A 13,892-nucleotide genomic window follows, 5' to 3' on the forward strand; every position below is an offset into this window, starting at 1 on the left:
GACGAAATTATTGCATGATGATCGAATAAATTGATTCAAGTAACGCGCTGCCTTGACGCCAAGATCCTGAAATTTTTAATTGACGCATGTACCGAATTGCAGGGAAGTACAAGCGGTTCAAGGTCTCGGAAGCCGCCAGCAACGATCCCGAGGCTAGAGGAAGCGGCGAACCGGCCGGCCTGCCCCCCGCCGGGGCGCCGAGTCAGGCCCTACGGGGGATGGAAAGGGCGCGATGATGCATTCTTGATGAAGAGGAGAGCACAATCATTCCCCCATTACCTGAGAATATTTTGTATCTTGTCCGGCGGATCTTCTGCGCCGAGTTTGATATCGATCGTCTCGCGCTGAAGACCGTTCGTGCGAACGAGACCGTATCGTTGGCGCGATCTGAATATCTTGTACAAACGGTCATGTATTTGTGTGCAGACTATAACTGTAAGATATTTCCAAGTCGATGAAGACTTTTTCCTCCGTCGCGACGGCAGGCTCGAAGAGCAACTAAAATTATTTTCGGCGCGATAACACGCTAAGCCGCGCGCAGAAAATTCGAGAAGCTTACGGCGAGATCGCGAGAAACGCTGTAAATTATTGAGGCGATCAAAGTGCTCTTTCTCCCTGTGCCTTTTCCCTCGCGTCATTCATTTCTCATCGTCCCCAAGAGGGACTTTTGTCGTAGCATTGATAGAACCTGTAAATATAAGCTAAGAATTTTTCGTATAAAGATTTTCCCTCACGTTGCTTAGCGTGTCACCGCGCCGACATCCTCGAATCAGCGAGGAACTTTCCTCAAAAGGAAACATCGCCGAGATTTTCATGCAGGGTGTCTATAAAGTCTCTGCTCTGCTCCTTTCGAACTCAAAATTGTATATCGTAAAATTCTCGAGGATTAATCGACAATCCGTCAAAAATATTTCCAATTTGCGAATTACAATTATTACGACAAAAATACTGTCAAGGTAGAAAAAATATATATAGAGTTTCTTCGTCAAACTAAATAATAAAAAGAAAATTTTGAGAATTTCGAGTTTTACAACACAATCTCGTTGCAAACATCAATTTCGTCAACTGTATCTGCGGTATCTTGCAAAATTGCGATGAACGCTTGTCTAAAAGAGAAGAGAGACTTTGCGAGCGCCCTGTATTTTTCTACGCAAAACAAACTTTCGTTCTCGTCCGCGAAAGGTTCAATTTTTGTAAAGACGGTGCTTGCACGCGCCCAACTCGTAGCCTATCCGTATCCGAAGACATCCTTGAAGATTAATCGCTTTCAGTGAAAGCATGGAAACCGAGGCGTTCTTTCAAAATGTACTCGTTGCATCGATTTACAAAGAGCGACCACTACGTCGGTATTGATTTGCAATTCTCTTCTAAAAGAACGCACATTAGACTTCTATATGACGATTAAAATCGATTGGCACGAGAATTACCGCGATCTTCGAAGATTGCAGTCTTAATATATGACGTGACTTAAATCGATGGGACAAGTACGTTTTGAAAAAACGCGCTTTATATTTTTACAAGCGCAACATACACATACGTACGAGTACACAACTCTATCTGGTTAAACTTATATTTACGATTCTTGTAAATATGAAAATATATTACTTACATCAATTTTTAATGTAATCTCTGCTTCTGAATATTCTTGTGTGTTCTCCCGTCTTCTTCCTGTCCACAATTGCGACTGCCTCTCGTACACGAGTCTTTCGTGCATATTATAATTAAACTAACACGTTTTACTTAAATTGTGAAGATGTTCGTCAACCGACAAATTATGTTAAAAACAATTGTGTTTCTTCATATCTTCCCTACGTTTTTAGTATAAATATAATTTTAATATTGATATTTCTGTTAATTTTTCCGGATATGTCGTTCGAATAAGACGTTCACATTCGCCGAGACGAAATGTTAACATGGATTTGCAGTTTTTTACGTGTAAAGATGAAAATAGCAGAAAAGAACGTTCCTGTGACAAGATAAAAGACAGCAAATGATTAAATTTACATTTTTTCTGTTTTTTTTTGTATTATTTGAAATAAACTTTTCAGCCATTTCTAATTCTTTTTCGAAAGGAATGTAAAACGTTACTGAGACGAAATATGTTTATAATGCCAAAAATATACACGCGTGATACTATCTGAGCATTACACGCAGTAATTGAAAAATGTTCCAGTTAGAATAATATAATGCATAAAAAAGAATTAATAAAGTTTATCTGGCACGATACATCGTCATTCGCCGTCTTTTAGCGTATCATCACGGAATATTGTAAGATGCTGCGAAATATTTTCAGAAACGTGCGCATGCTCGTGAAGTAGAGAAGGAAAATCTAGCGAAACTACTACCCCTAAGCATGCAAATCGATCGCATGCCCAAGCAGCTCTATTCCAAGCGGACTCATTATCAAGATCTCGTTATTTTTGCTTTTGTCGAAGGCCTCGCGAGGGCCGAGTAGCGTTCGCTTTATTTCCGTGTGGTTTCGATGCATATTTCGATTATGCGTATGAAGATGTGGTCCGCGCGATCTGTGCAGATGATCGAGATCTTTGATCTCGATATATTATACATGTAAGCGAACAGATCGACTTCCTCTCATCCGCGAGTCCCTTGGCCGTTTCATTGATCCTCTCATTAACCGGTTTTCCCTCGATCAAACGTTATACTTGTCACACCTTACGGCGATGAAAGATTTTTATTATACCTTCCGTGTGCACGAACGTGACATCATAAAGGCAAAGCGATCCGCGTTGAAAGTAAGTATGGCATCAAACCGCGAATAAGAAGAAAAAAAACGACAGAGCGCGACAGATCGCGTTGCATCATCGAACCGCGCTGTTGTGTTGTGCCCCATTTTTTATAAATATTCTCACGAGGGTCGGAAATACATGGGCCCTTTGGGGATATGCATCGCTCTTTTTCTTTTTTCGATACCTCGCACGCGATGATCAATTTTCAGGATGACCGAGCCGCGCTGTGTACGTTTTGCATTCGTCGAGGGTGTATCGCTGTTAAATATAGATTTCAAGCTAGAACGGCGTGTAGGGGTGCGTGTGTACGAGTGTAGTGATCCATGATCTCGGTCGCGATATCGCGCAAAATCCGCGGTCCGCGCGTTTCATGAAAATTGCGCGGAGCGATCGAGCGGAGCCGGAGGAGCGCAGGTTACCATCCCTAAACTTCCTCCCTCATCCCTCGCGGCTTTGTACGCGCGCAGTGATATACGCGCGCGCTTTATCGGCCGCAATTTATCGCGGCTACGTTGCATAAACCCTCGCGCTCGTTTTATGCATCCTTCCCAAAGCGAGAGGCACCAAGGGTACCGGCGGATCTTAATCGCGCTCGGCCTCTTTTGTTATTCCGCGCGCGGTCAAACGGACCGATTGCAATCGCGCGCCGCAATCGGGCGAATCCAAAAGAAAGAAGAGATCCGTCATCCCGATTGAATTTGTTGAACTAGCGTCCGCCGAGAAATATCGCGCGGGTGTTCGTGACAAGCTCAGATCGAGCGAGAATCTTTCCTCCAGAGAGGATTTTGCGAAATATTATGTAATACAACAGCTAACGGACACGGAAGACAGGGTACACTCTGGAGAATAATTACTGGAGAAGGGAATAATTATTGTGTATCTGGTATCACGTTGCTATTTAAAAATGGAAAGACATAACGCTCAACAATCGCGTGGATTTTAGTAAGAGGAATTCTTCCCGACCCAGGGAAAAGAAATTGTGCAAGATGACGGCAAGATGTCGGCAAAATGATAACGATAACGAAAAAGCGCAAAATGTCCCATACGTTGCTGCTGATCGTCACGATGTTTCCTCCTTCTGATTGGTCGGCTGCCGTGTGACATTCGCCATGATTCCACAAGTTTATTGTAACTGAAGTTTAATTCTTTAATGGACAATTTACACAGCGTCTCATTTCAACTTAATATGACTACCACTTGAACAACGCAGGAACATAGCGAATGTCACATGGTAGCCGACCATCAGAGGGAGGAAACACCGTAACGATCTGCAGCAAGTATTGGGCCATTTTGCGTTTTTTCGTCATCGTCATCTTCCTCTCATTTTGCCATCATCTTACACAATTTCTTTTCATTGGAGAATATAAAATATCATGATAAAATCGTGATTCCAGAGAAAAGAATCGCAAGAAAGACCGTACGCGTGCAGGATTTGGGGGGAGGGGTGGTGGTTAAACCCTGCAGAGAATTGGGTTGTATGGGGACGTTACATGTGTCAGTGAAAAATAGGGTGGTCTCGCGTGTAAACGTTGTTAAACGGTACACGAGGGAGGTAAAATGTGTGTTGCAGGCATGCATGCACCACCGATTTCTCGAAACGCGAGAGAACGTCGCACATGCGAGAGCGAGGGGTGTGTGATCGTCCCCGATAAGGGTTTCACAATGTATATACGAATTATTTTGTTGAGTGATACGAGGTGTAATTGTATGTCACCCTGCATATCACGTAGGTCGACTGCCGAGCTGCCTGGCGAACTATCGCGATCGTACGATCGCCATCGCAAGATGTATCTCTGAGTAGGTATATAGTATAAGTTGAGAAGAGAGGATGAACGAGATTGGAGGGTGAATCGAATTAAAATAGAAAGCTCGAATTCAGGATGACGTAAACGGGCTGAGCGTGAACTGCTTCGGTGACCGACGTAGTCAGCGGAGCAAATCGGAGCCTGTTGGGGCAAAAAGATGAGCAAGTTTTTCTTTAAGTCTTAATGCGATTCACCCGCCGAACTTATTCACCTACTCCACTGATATCTCGGAATTGGCGCAACCATCGTCAATTTTATTTCACGTTCTAGTTTACATGGAATTTGTTTCTGCAGAATTTCACTCCAGAATTTGAAGAGTTTTATGTCGAGTATCAAGAAGTTATGAAAAAATATGCATTTCGTTTATAGAAATATCCAATATTGTACTTTAAAAAATTGGAGCGTAAAGAAACAATCGAGTTTAATTAAAATTTCATGAAAAAGATTCTCTGCAAATTAGGCAAAAACATTCCGTGAAAGAAATATGCGTAATTCTTTAATAAAGTCTCTCAAATATTTTGTAATAATAAACATGATAATCATTTCTGCCTTTTTATAAAAACGTAAGTCTTTCTTAGATTTATCCATACTCTCGAACTTGAATCGACTTATCATCAAAAGTCGCCTGTAATGAGATTACTGGCTAATTAATCGTTTACATCTTGTACTTAAAAGAGACGTGTAATCAAGATGAAATTGTTTTTAAGATCGGTTGCTCCGCTTCCGAGTTATCGATAGTTATGCATAGTATATATGGTGTGGGTGTCAATGAATCGAGTCGCTGACGCTGCATTGAGTAGTATATGTTTTAATGATGTGACTCCATAATATGTTAATATGCACAGGTAAATATTCTTGTCATTATAATCGACGTGTTACAGTGTGTAATGTGATACGATAGTAGTAGTAGTAGTAGTAGTAGTAGTAGTAGTATAGTAGTAGTAGTAGTAGTAGTAGTTTATAGTAACCACCTTGCTTCCTTCCCTTCTCTTTCTCTCGTATAATTAAGAACTTAAAAATAATTCTAAAGGATAAAGCTACATCACTATCGGCTAGCGACTATTTAGCGATAATAATAGCCTACCATGTCTTTTACTAGCGGCGCTCAATGAGTGTGTATATCGCGTTTATCGTTCCTTCTCTCTCCCACCTTTACTCTTTTCCTGCCTTTTCACTACCAAGTATCTCGTTTCCCTAGCCGTGACCTCCTGCGAGTCTGTCGCTCTCATCAACCCTAGAAGTACCAAGCTTACGTAAAAATCGTGGAAGGAGACCGAAGGGGCTTTGCATTCTACCATGTTTTAGGGCTCAGCCCGCATCAGAAATGTAGCTTCAACACTTTGAGATTAATTCTTGCGGTTCTTACGACCGCGGTTGCGGCTCAAAGCTCTCGAGATCCGGGACATCTCGCTTTTATAATCACAAAGGGCAGAGCGAAAGGCATGTTCCCTTGACAGTGCCACGCGAGGAAAGGGAGCTTGGCATTTCTGAGATTAATGTTGCCGACTCACGCTCGCTGCTTCGCCTTTGCTTCGACCGCTCGAAATGCGTCCCCGGTTGCAGCAATTTTACCGCGCGAACGAACCGTCCGAGAAGAGATTTCGCCTTTCATCCTGCGTATCGCGCGGATCACGCAGGAATCCAATCGGAATCTTGCCGAATTGAGCCATCAAGCGCGGAAGGGTGCTGCAACGACCCTCAAAGACTTGAATGCGCCGAATTAACTATTTTACGCTGAATTACACACCGAATTTCAAAATGCTAAACAACTTCGTCGAGCCAAGCGCGATTATACGTGGTGGATCGATCAAATCCACCCAAGCAGTTTATTATTATCCCATCAGAGGGACAATCAGCTTCACGCGAGTGTGCGTTGTCGCAGGATGAAAGATCGCGTGACACAAGAATGTGCGAGTGCATCGACGCGCAAGAGAGATCGCGAGTGATCCATCCCCGCGGATCTCGCGAAGCGGATTCCGGCGAGAAGCGGCGTGGCCGTCGGCGTCAGCGTTTCTCTCGCGAGCGGAGAGCTTGAAGCGGATGATGATTCTTGGCTGCGTCTCTAGACACACATACAGGCGTCCCACATACTTCCTACAGCGTGTACACCAGTGTAAGTCACATAAGAGTAAGTGAGAGGAGTCTCCCTCATATTCGTAGATGTATAATATACGTTTATATAATTCTAAATGTGTATATATATATATATGTATAATATATATAAATATATGGATGTGCATGGGTTGTGATAGTGGTGGTGATGGTGGTGGTAGTGGTGCTGATGGTGGTAGTGGTGGTTTTGTGGCTGTGCTGTTGTGTTCAGTGTGTGACGGTATAATATATTTTGTGTATATATATATATATATCTATATCTATATCTATATCGTATATAATTTGTTGTGTGCGAGCAGAGTTCCGAGTTTCGCAAAGCTCGTGTACATGCGATTGCGCGAGTAGTCGTTCGGTCTTTCCTCGGTTTTCATCCCTTTGTCTCCTCGCTCTTCTATTTCGTTTCCTGTTTGGCGGCGAGCGATCTCGCCGAGAGAGGCGAGGCACGTCCGCATTTTTGCGTCGACGTACCTCCCTCTCTCTCTCTCTCTCCTCTTCTGCCTACACTTCTATAATGCTAATTCCGCTGAATCGCCCGGCCATTTCTCCTCATTTCCGCGAGACGTGTATTCCGTCACGCGAGGATAAGTCACGCCTCCGGAAGCCTCCTTCTCGTGAAACAATGTGGATAGCCAGCAGCAAGTCGGATTGAAATTACGTGCCTTCGGATCGTTGATCCGAAATTAGAAATTGAAATTAATTTCCAGATTTAATTTCCAGAAAAATTTCCCCGGTGACTTGGGAGATTTGTCAAGTACGCGTGTGAAAATACTGGAAACGGGCCATGCAGCACAGAAGCTTGCAGCAACATTGCAAACTTGTCTGCTGTATTTCTGGGTAATTTCCGCGGCATCATCAAATCTAGATACGCCATGCATCTCGTACATTTCCAAGATGACCAATTTCAATCCGATTCATTCGAGTTCCGGCATGCAGGCCTCATCCCCACGTGCATGTGCACGCTCTCATTCTCTCCCTCTTTCTCTCTCTCTCTCTCCCTCTCTCCCACAAAGATAACAACCGTATGAATGGAGCTAGTTTTATATCTCGATGCGCAAACATAAGCAGAGATCGCACACCCACGTTGTCCGATCGCGCAAAAGAATAAAAAAGCTTTTATTAGACTGCTGGTTCGAAGGGGGGATCGAAATCCGGGGTGAGAGGAGGGGCAAGCAGGTTGCAACGGTTGCAACGCCGACCACCTCCCCTACCCCGGAAAATCGCGCTTGGATCCGGTCGATAGGGTTAACAATTCCAGAACTAGATTTCAATATTTTATATTTCATGTTCAGTTTTTTTTTTCTTTTTCTATATGTATTCTCATATAGAATCTGTAGATATACATTCTTGGCAAATCCGAAAAAAACTGATTCCAAAATAGGAACAGATCATTGTGCGAACTATGTATACAGGGTGCAATTTGTGAGAAAACACACGTGTGTCGTGTCGTGTTCTGCTCGATACTGTACATGTCTCTTTTCTGTACATCCTTGCTCTTTTTTTGTCTTTTTATTATCTCTGCACTCTTCGTGTTGCCAGAATTTGCCTTTCCTCTCTTTTTTTCTCTCTCTCCTTCTTGTGTTGTCATTTCTTTCGTTTTCTATCGTTTCTTTCATCTGAACGGTGGTACATTTGATAGGGTGCACAGGGCTGCTAGGCACAGATAATTGACTCGCAAATAACTCTTCAAACAACATTAGAGCGTACGACATACAGTAGTAATATACACATTATATCATTATATTTATTTCTTTTTTTTGTTGCTTTCGCTTTTGGGAGTAACCACATTTCTTGGAGCGTGTCTACGCGCGCGTGTGTGTGTGTCGTGGCGGGTGTACGTGTCTCTCGTCAATTTTCGCGTACAACCGTGATATCGACCGATGCAGGATGCTCCGCCACGCTTCGAAATTTCGTCCCTTCTGTTTTCTCGCCACCCTTCGACGACGGTCAATATGCACACGGTCGGACTTCAAGTGAGTTAAAGGTTTCACCTAAAGTAATTCTCTCTTTTACTTCCTAGACACGATTGATCAGCGTACCGATAAAGCGATATTTACAGAGATCCCGGAGCGTCCCTCGCCTCAAAGAATTCCTCAAACGTGTACATAAAGGGAGCGATAAAGGGGGCGAGAGCCCTCTCGTGATACATTTACACGGAGTAGGCGAGCGTGGCCGAGCAGGAAAGAAATTCGAATACGTGATAAGAGCATGTCCATCAGCCGCTATTATTGCACGTCATTGTAGCGCGTGTGTGTCCTCCGATGTGAATAGATCGTTTTACTCGACGTTGCTTACGATATGTACAGCGCGCTGCGGCACGACAGGCTATTATGGATGGTCAATGCTTGATTGACACGGTCAGCCTCGAAATTATGGCCCGTACGGAGGAGAATGACGACACACACTCCTTGAATGACCAAACAGATCGGAATCACGGCTGCAGGGAGCGACGCGAGTTTACTCCTAGCTCGGTTTACTCGCGATCGCCTTTCAATGTTCAATTCGAATCGAATTAATTGAATTAATCAAGCGCGGCAGAATGCGGTTCCGCAAACTTGTTTAATCTAAGTTTCCCGTTCGTCATACTAATTTCCGTGGCTTTCTCTACAGCGTTACGGTGGCAATGTTGTATGCCAATTGAAGGGAGACAAGCGGATAAAGTAGTTTGCTAGTTTAAGATACAATCGATAGTCATTGCGCTATGTTTCACGCTCCACGCGAATTACTTTTGTGGACTTTTCGGACGCGCTATAAAATCGATTGACATTACACAAAGTTCAATTTACAATTTATTGTCGACAAAAGTTCGCGTTTAAAACTCGCTGATCAGCTTTCTTGTCTAACTACGATAATAAATAAAACGCATCAAATTTCTTTGGCAAATTAAAAGAAATAAAATTGATTCTCTTTTAATATAATATTAATATAAAATTGAAACTCTTTTAATATATGACGATACTAAGGGAAACGTATTTTTTTAATTTGAGACATTGATTTCACAGTAGTGTAACAGAAACGTAAAACTTAAAGTGTTAAAAATTAAAAGTGATGGAAAACGCGTGTCGAACCGACGATAAAGCACGGTCGGGCAGACCGTGAACGCACAGTCACGTGAGATTAATCGGTCGATTGTCGCGTAATCGTGGTCATTCCAGCATAAACGATCCACAGTGCAAACCACCCTGCAGCAGCGGCTGTCGTCTTCATAATTTCCGGTATCGCGTGTGCGCGTGTGTATGTATATCCTGTATATGACCGTGAATGTGTATGCTGGTGGATGCACGTGATCGATGCGTTATAATAAATGTATACAGTCAACAAATCTTATTACATCTAATTTGTCTTTTTCACGCAGCGATGGGAAGACAGAGCGTAGAGACCGATTCCGGCTCAGACGTACAAATACAATAACGAGGTGCGGATGCTGGACAATAACGACCCCCAAGAACGGGGAAAGAAGGGGGAGGGGGTGGAATGGGATAAAGAGGGCTGGCGGAGGATGAGGACGAGGGGGGGTGAGGAAGAGTGATCGATAATCGGCGTCTCTCCGACCTTATTTCTTGGATCTCGGAAAAGAGAACGGCAGCAGTGACAGGAGGGGGCAGGGGCGGGGGCGAGGGCGGGGGCGGGAGGACACCAGGGAAAATACAGATACCGCAGATAGAAACATTGATATGGCGCGCGTGGTAGTGCTCGGGGTAGTGCCTAAAACCTGATATGTAGGAGCAGGTATGTACGGTGTCATCGGTAATACTCGGGCTGGTTTTCGGGATCGCATCGGGGGGAGGCTACACTGCGCTTTGCTTTGTTTTGTACGAGCGAGAGATCCGCGCACGAGCGCGTTGTGTATTGCCGCTTCGTATTTCAAGTTTTGTGATAAAGATATGATAATCCGACAGAATTAATTGCTTTTACGCGGAGAGCAGAGGGACGGGAGTCAGAAAAGATATGCTTTCGAGCGCGCGCGCATCAGTCAGACGGATTGATCAATAGATCAGCGCGCGTGTCTTCTTTCGCTGGTAATAAATTGGTTTCTCTGTCTTGCAATCAAGAAACTCGTCCGCGAATTAAAAAAACAAATAAATAATCCGCAATGGAATCGATTTGCTGGTCAATCGGAGAAATTTCTTTTCCGTGTACAAAAGAAATCAAAGCGCACCGGCAGTAATACCCTTTCGCAATACCATTAATTAATAACAATAGTAACGATATGTACCTACGCTGTATTAACTATCTAAGTGTCTAACTAACGAGCATTAAACCTAACGCCTTGTTGAACGCGATGTCCATTTATTAACATACCTAATATTCGGCCCCGGGCTCTCGTGGGGAGCCTGCACGCGCGGGGCGGGGCGGGGTGGGGAGGGGGGAGCTATATAAATAATCATAACACTAATAATGTGAGGATATAATGATAATTACATTATCAATAATAATTAATTAATCGGATTTTCATGCGACTGCAAATATATACATATAGAGAGATGGGATATGTATTAGTAAGATCTAGAATCAATTTTATATATATATACATATATATATGTGTGTGTATGTGTATATATATATATGTATATCCGTTTAGCTTCCGCTCTCTCTCAAGTTACAATTAATTATATCGACACAGATGGCTCGTCTTTACAACCTCGAGTTTGGTACGTGTATGCGAATGTACGTGTGTGTGTGAAGTATGTAATAATAACTAAAGTGTAGTAATAGTCGTGTGTGTACGTGTGTGCTTACATACTGCTTACATACAGTGCTATATGTATACACCTCTACCTGGAATACTGCTGCGTCGTTTATCGGGATCTCTACAAAGCTACAAATTACAATTTGATTTTTTTGTACACGTTTAGAACCTGTTCACCAGAAGATGTCCGCGAAATCTATACTTCCGGACCATCGTATTGTTTGTTACACGATGTGTTACTCCTGCTCCGCGACCGTCAACGTGTGCTGTGTGTTACACACACACACTGCGTGAGCTCTCGCCCACCTCGTCAATCTCTAATTCAATTGGATCCACTATGTAAGCGTGACACACTTAGCGCGCGAGAGAGAGTTACGCGAACTTACATCAGGGGTCTTCCTCGTACCAAAAGAAAAGGAAAAAAAACATCAAAACGGAAAAACGAGAAGAATGGAAAACGGTGCAAGCTATGTACATCCATCCGCCGTCCATCGGAAAAAGAGACGCGCGATTAATTAATCTTACACCTTATATATCGAGTATCCGTACCCTACGTGTCTACGTGCCCCTTTTAACCCTTGACTGTAGCGGCAGGCTTCCCGGGGGACTGCGATTTGCGATACTGTTCTTCAGAATCCGCGCGAGGTGCCTCAACGCACAGCATCCGACGACAGGTGGACCCGATAATGGACCGTGGGCCCCCCCGCATCTCTCACGTGAATACCGCGAATGAATTTAGTCCCGTTGGGGGTGCGTTATTTCTATTGTCATCGCGTTCACCGCAATGTCTGTCAATCAGCGGTCGCCAGATTGGTCCAGATTGGGTGCATCCGTTGTCACGTGCTCCTCGCGATCGCGGGCGCGATTCATCCCCCCCCCCCCCCGAGATATATCCTGCGGCATCAGTCGCGCGACTCCGACGAAGGGTGTTCCGGGTGTCGAGAGGGTTGATATGCAAGCCGTGAGCTTCGCCCCCGTCCGCGAGGCTCGTCATCTTCTGATGCACAGTGCTAAATGTACAAATATAAATGTACACCTACGTACATGTACATTTATATTTATATATTCGCTCGCTTAGTCTACGTCATTTTAGATTTAACCCTTCCGCCCGTCGTCGGCCACTCCGGGCGTGTAACGCGCCCTTGGACGCTGCGGCGATCCTTAAGGGATCTCCTGCCTGCTCCTTGACCTACCAATTACCTAGTCTCCTCGCGATTACGCGTTTTACTGCTCTTATCTCTCTCGTCTCGGGCTATGGGACCTCTACGGTCCCCGTTTAAGTCCTACAGTCCTACGAGGACCCTCTCGGCCTCGTCTAGCGCGGGATCTAGAGCTCGGTTTGCGTCTTGTTACTAATTATTACACTTGTAGCGCACATGTGGAAAAGGGTTAAATGTAAAGGTCGATCTTTCATCGAGGGGACATGACATCTAGAACTCACCCCTATCCGTCTCTGCAGCCGTTCTCCACCCGGATGGGGCGCGTTTCGCGCGCCATCCGGGTCGAGCGTGCAGCAAACGCGGGCGCGAGCTTAAGCGAGTGTTTTCGTTGTAATACGCGTTCTACGTAACGGTCTTACTTTACCGGAGTTTAGCGCGCAGGTAAAGTGTCAGAAAATAAGCGACAGTCTGGTAATGCGTGCTCTCGGCGCGCGTTCCTTTTACGACGCGCCGTTCGGCTCACACCGGAGCGGGATTTCCATCAGGAGGGTATCGCTCCGTCGAAACGTCCGTCCCCGTGGAGAACGGTATCGCTACCACCATAATTCCTCGAAGAAATCCTTTCGTATCACCTTTTTTCCTCGGCGAGAACCGAAAGGTGCGAGAGAGATGAAATGCTCGAGTAAAGTAAAAAACGAGGAAGAGAAGAAAGCGAATTATTATGAGAAATGCCAATATTTCAATTGCGAGGAGAAGATCGATTTATGGAAGATGTCCGGTACGTTCCACTTATAAACCAGATTGTAAACTTGCTTCATTTGCGAATAAATTGTTGCTACTTGATCTTCTCTGTCAAGAAAACATTTCGACGAGCCACTCGTGCTGCGATATACATACGTACGTTTTTAATTTTCTGAAATCAGGATTGCAACCGCGTGAATTTCCTCGTTCTCGTGGAATTACTACACATTGCGGTCGGATCGTATCGCATCTTCGAGCGAATATCGAGTGCACAACGATGCGCGTTCGCCACGTGACGATACACTCTTGAGTCGAAAAACATCCCGTACTCCGCATCACATAAATACATATATATGTGTATGTATATATATATATATATATGTATTTATATATATTTTTATCTACAAAACTGTATGATATGGTTACACGTCCTAAATTGCTTAGCGTCTAATCTTGCCTTACGTCTTAGGTCCTGCTCGCTAAATCAAAAATTTAAAAGATAATTCGTCAAGATAAAACGTGATATATTCTATGTGCAATCTAGACTTCGTATAATTACATAATAATAATTATATTATATTATTATATTATTTTAATAATACTAAGAATTATATAATAATAATAAAAATAGAAGAATGTG

At 43.9% G+C, this 13,892-nt stretch overlaps 1 protein-coding gene across 1 annotated transcript in view; it reads left to right on the forward strand.

Annotated features, from left to right (window-relative positions):
• Positions 1-9,168, forward strand: part of LOC105284384 (protein stum) — a 35,734-nt gene extending 26,566 nt beyond the window's left edge. Inside the window, exon 9 of the mRNA XM_011347827.3 lies at positions 103-9,168. Coding sequence (XP_011346129.2) covers positions 103-236 — 134 coding nt within the window. The 3' untranslated portion in view covers positions 237-9,168. The remainder of the gene's footprint in view (positions 1-102) is intronic.
• The last annotated feature ends 4,724 nt before the right edge of the window (positions 9,169-13,892 follow it).

This window comes from Ooceraea biroi, chromosome 3 (genome assembly GCF_003672135.1).
Source record: "Ooceraea biroi isolate clonal line C1 chromosome 3, Obir_v5.4, whole genome shotgun sequence".
NCBI classification, from domain to species: domain Eukaryota; kingdom Metazoa; phylum Arthropoda; class Insecta; order Hymenoptera; family Formicidae; genus Ooceraea; species Ooceraea biroi.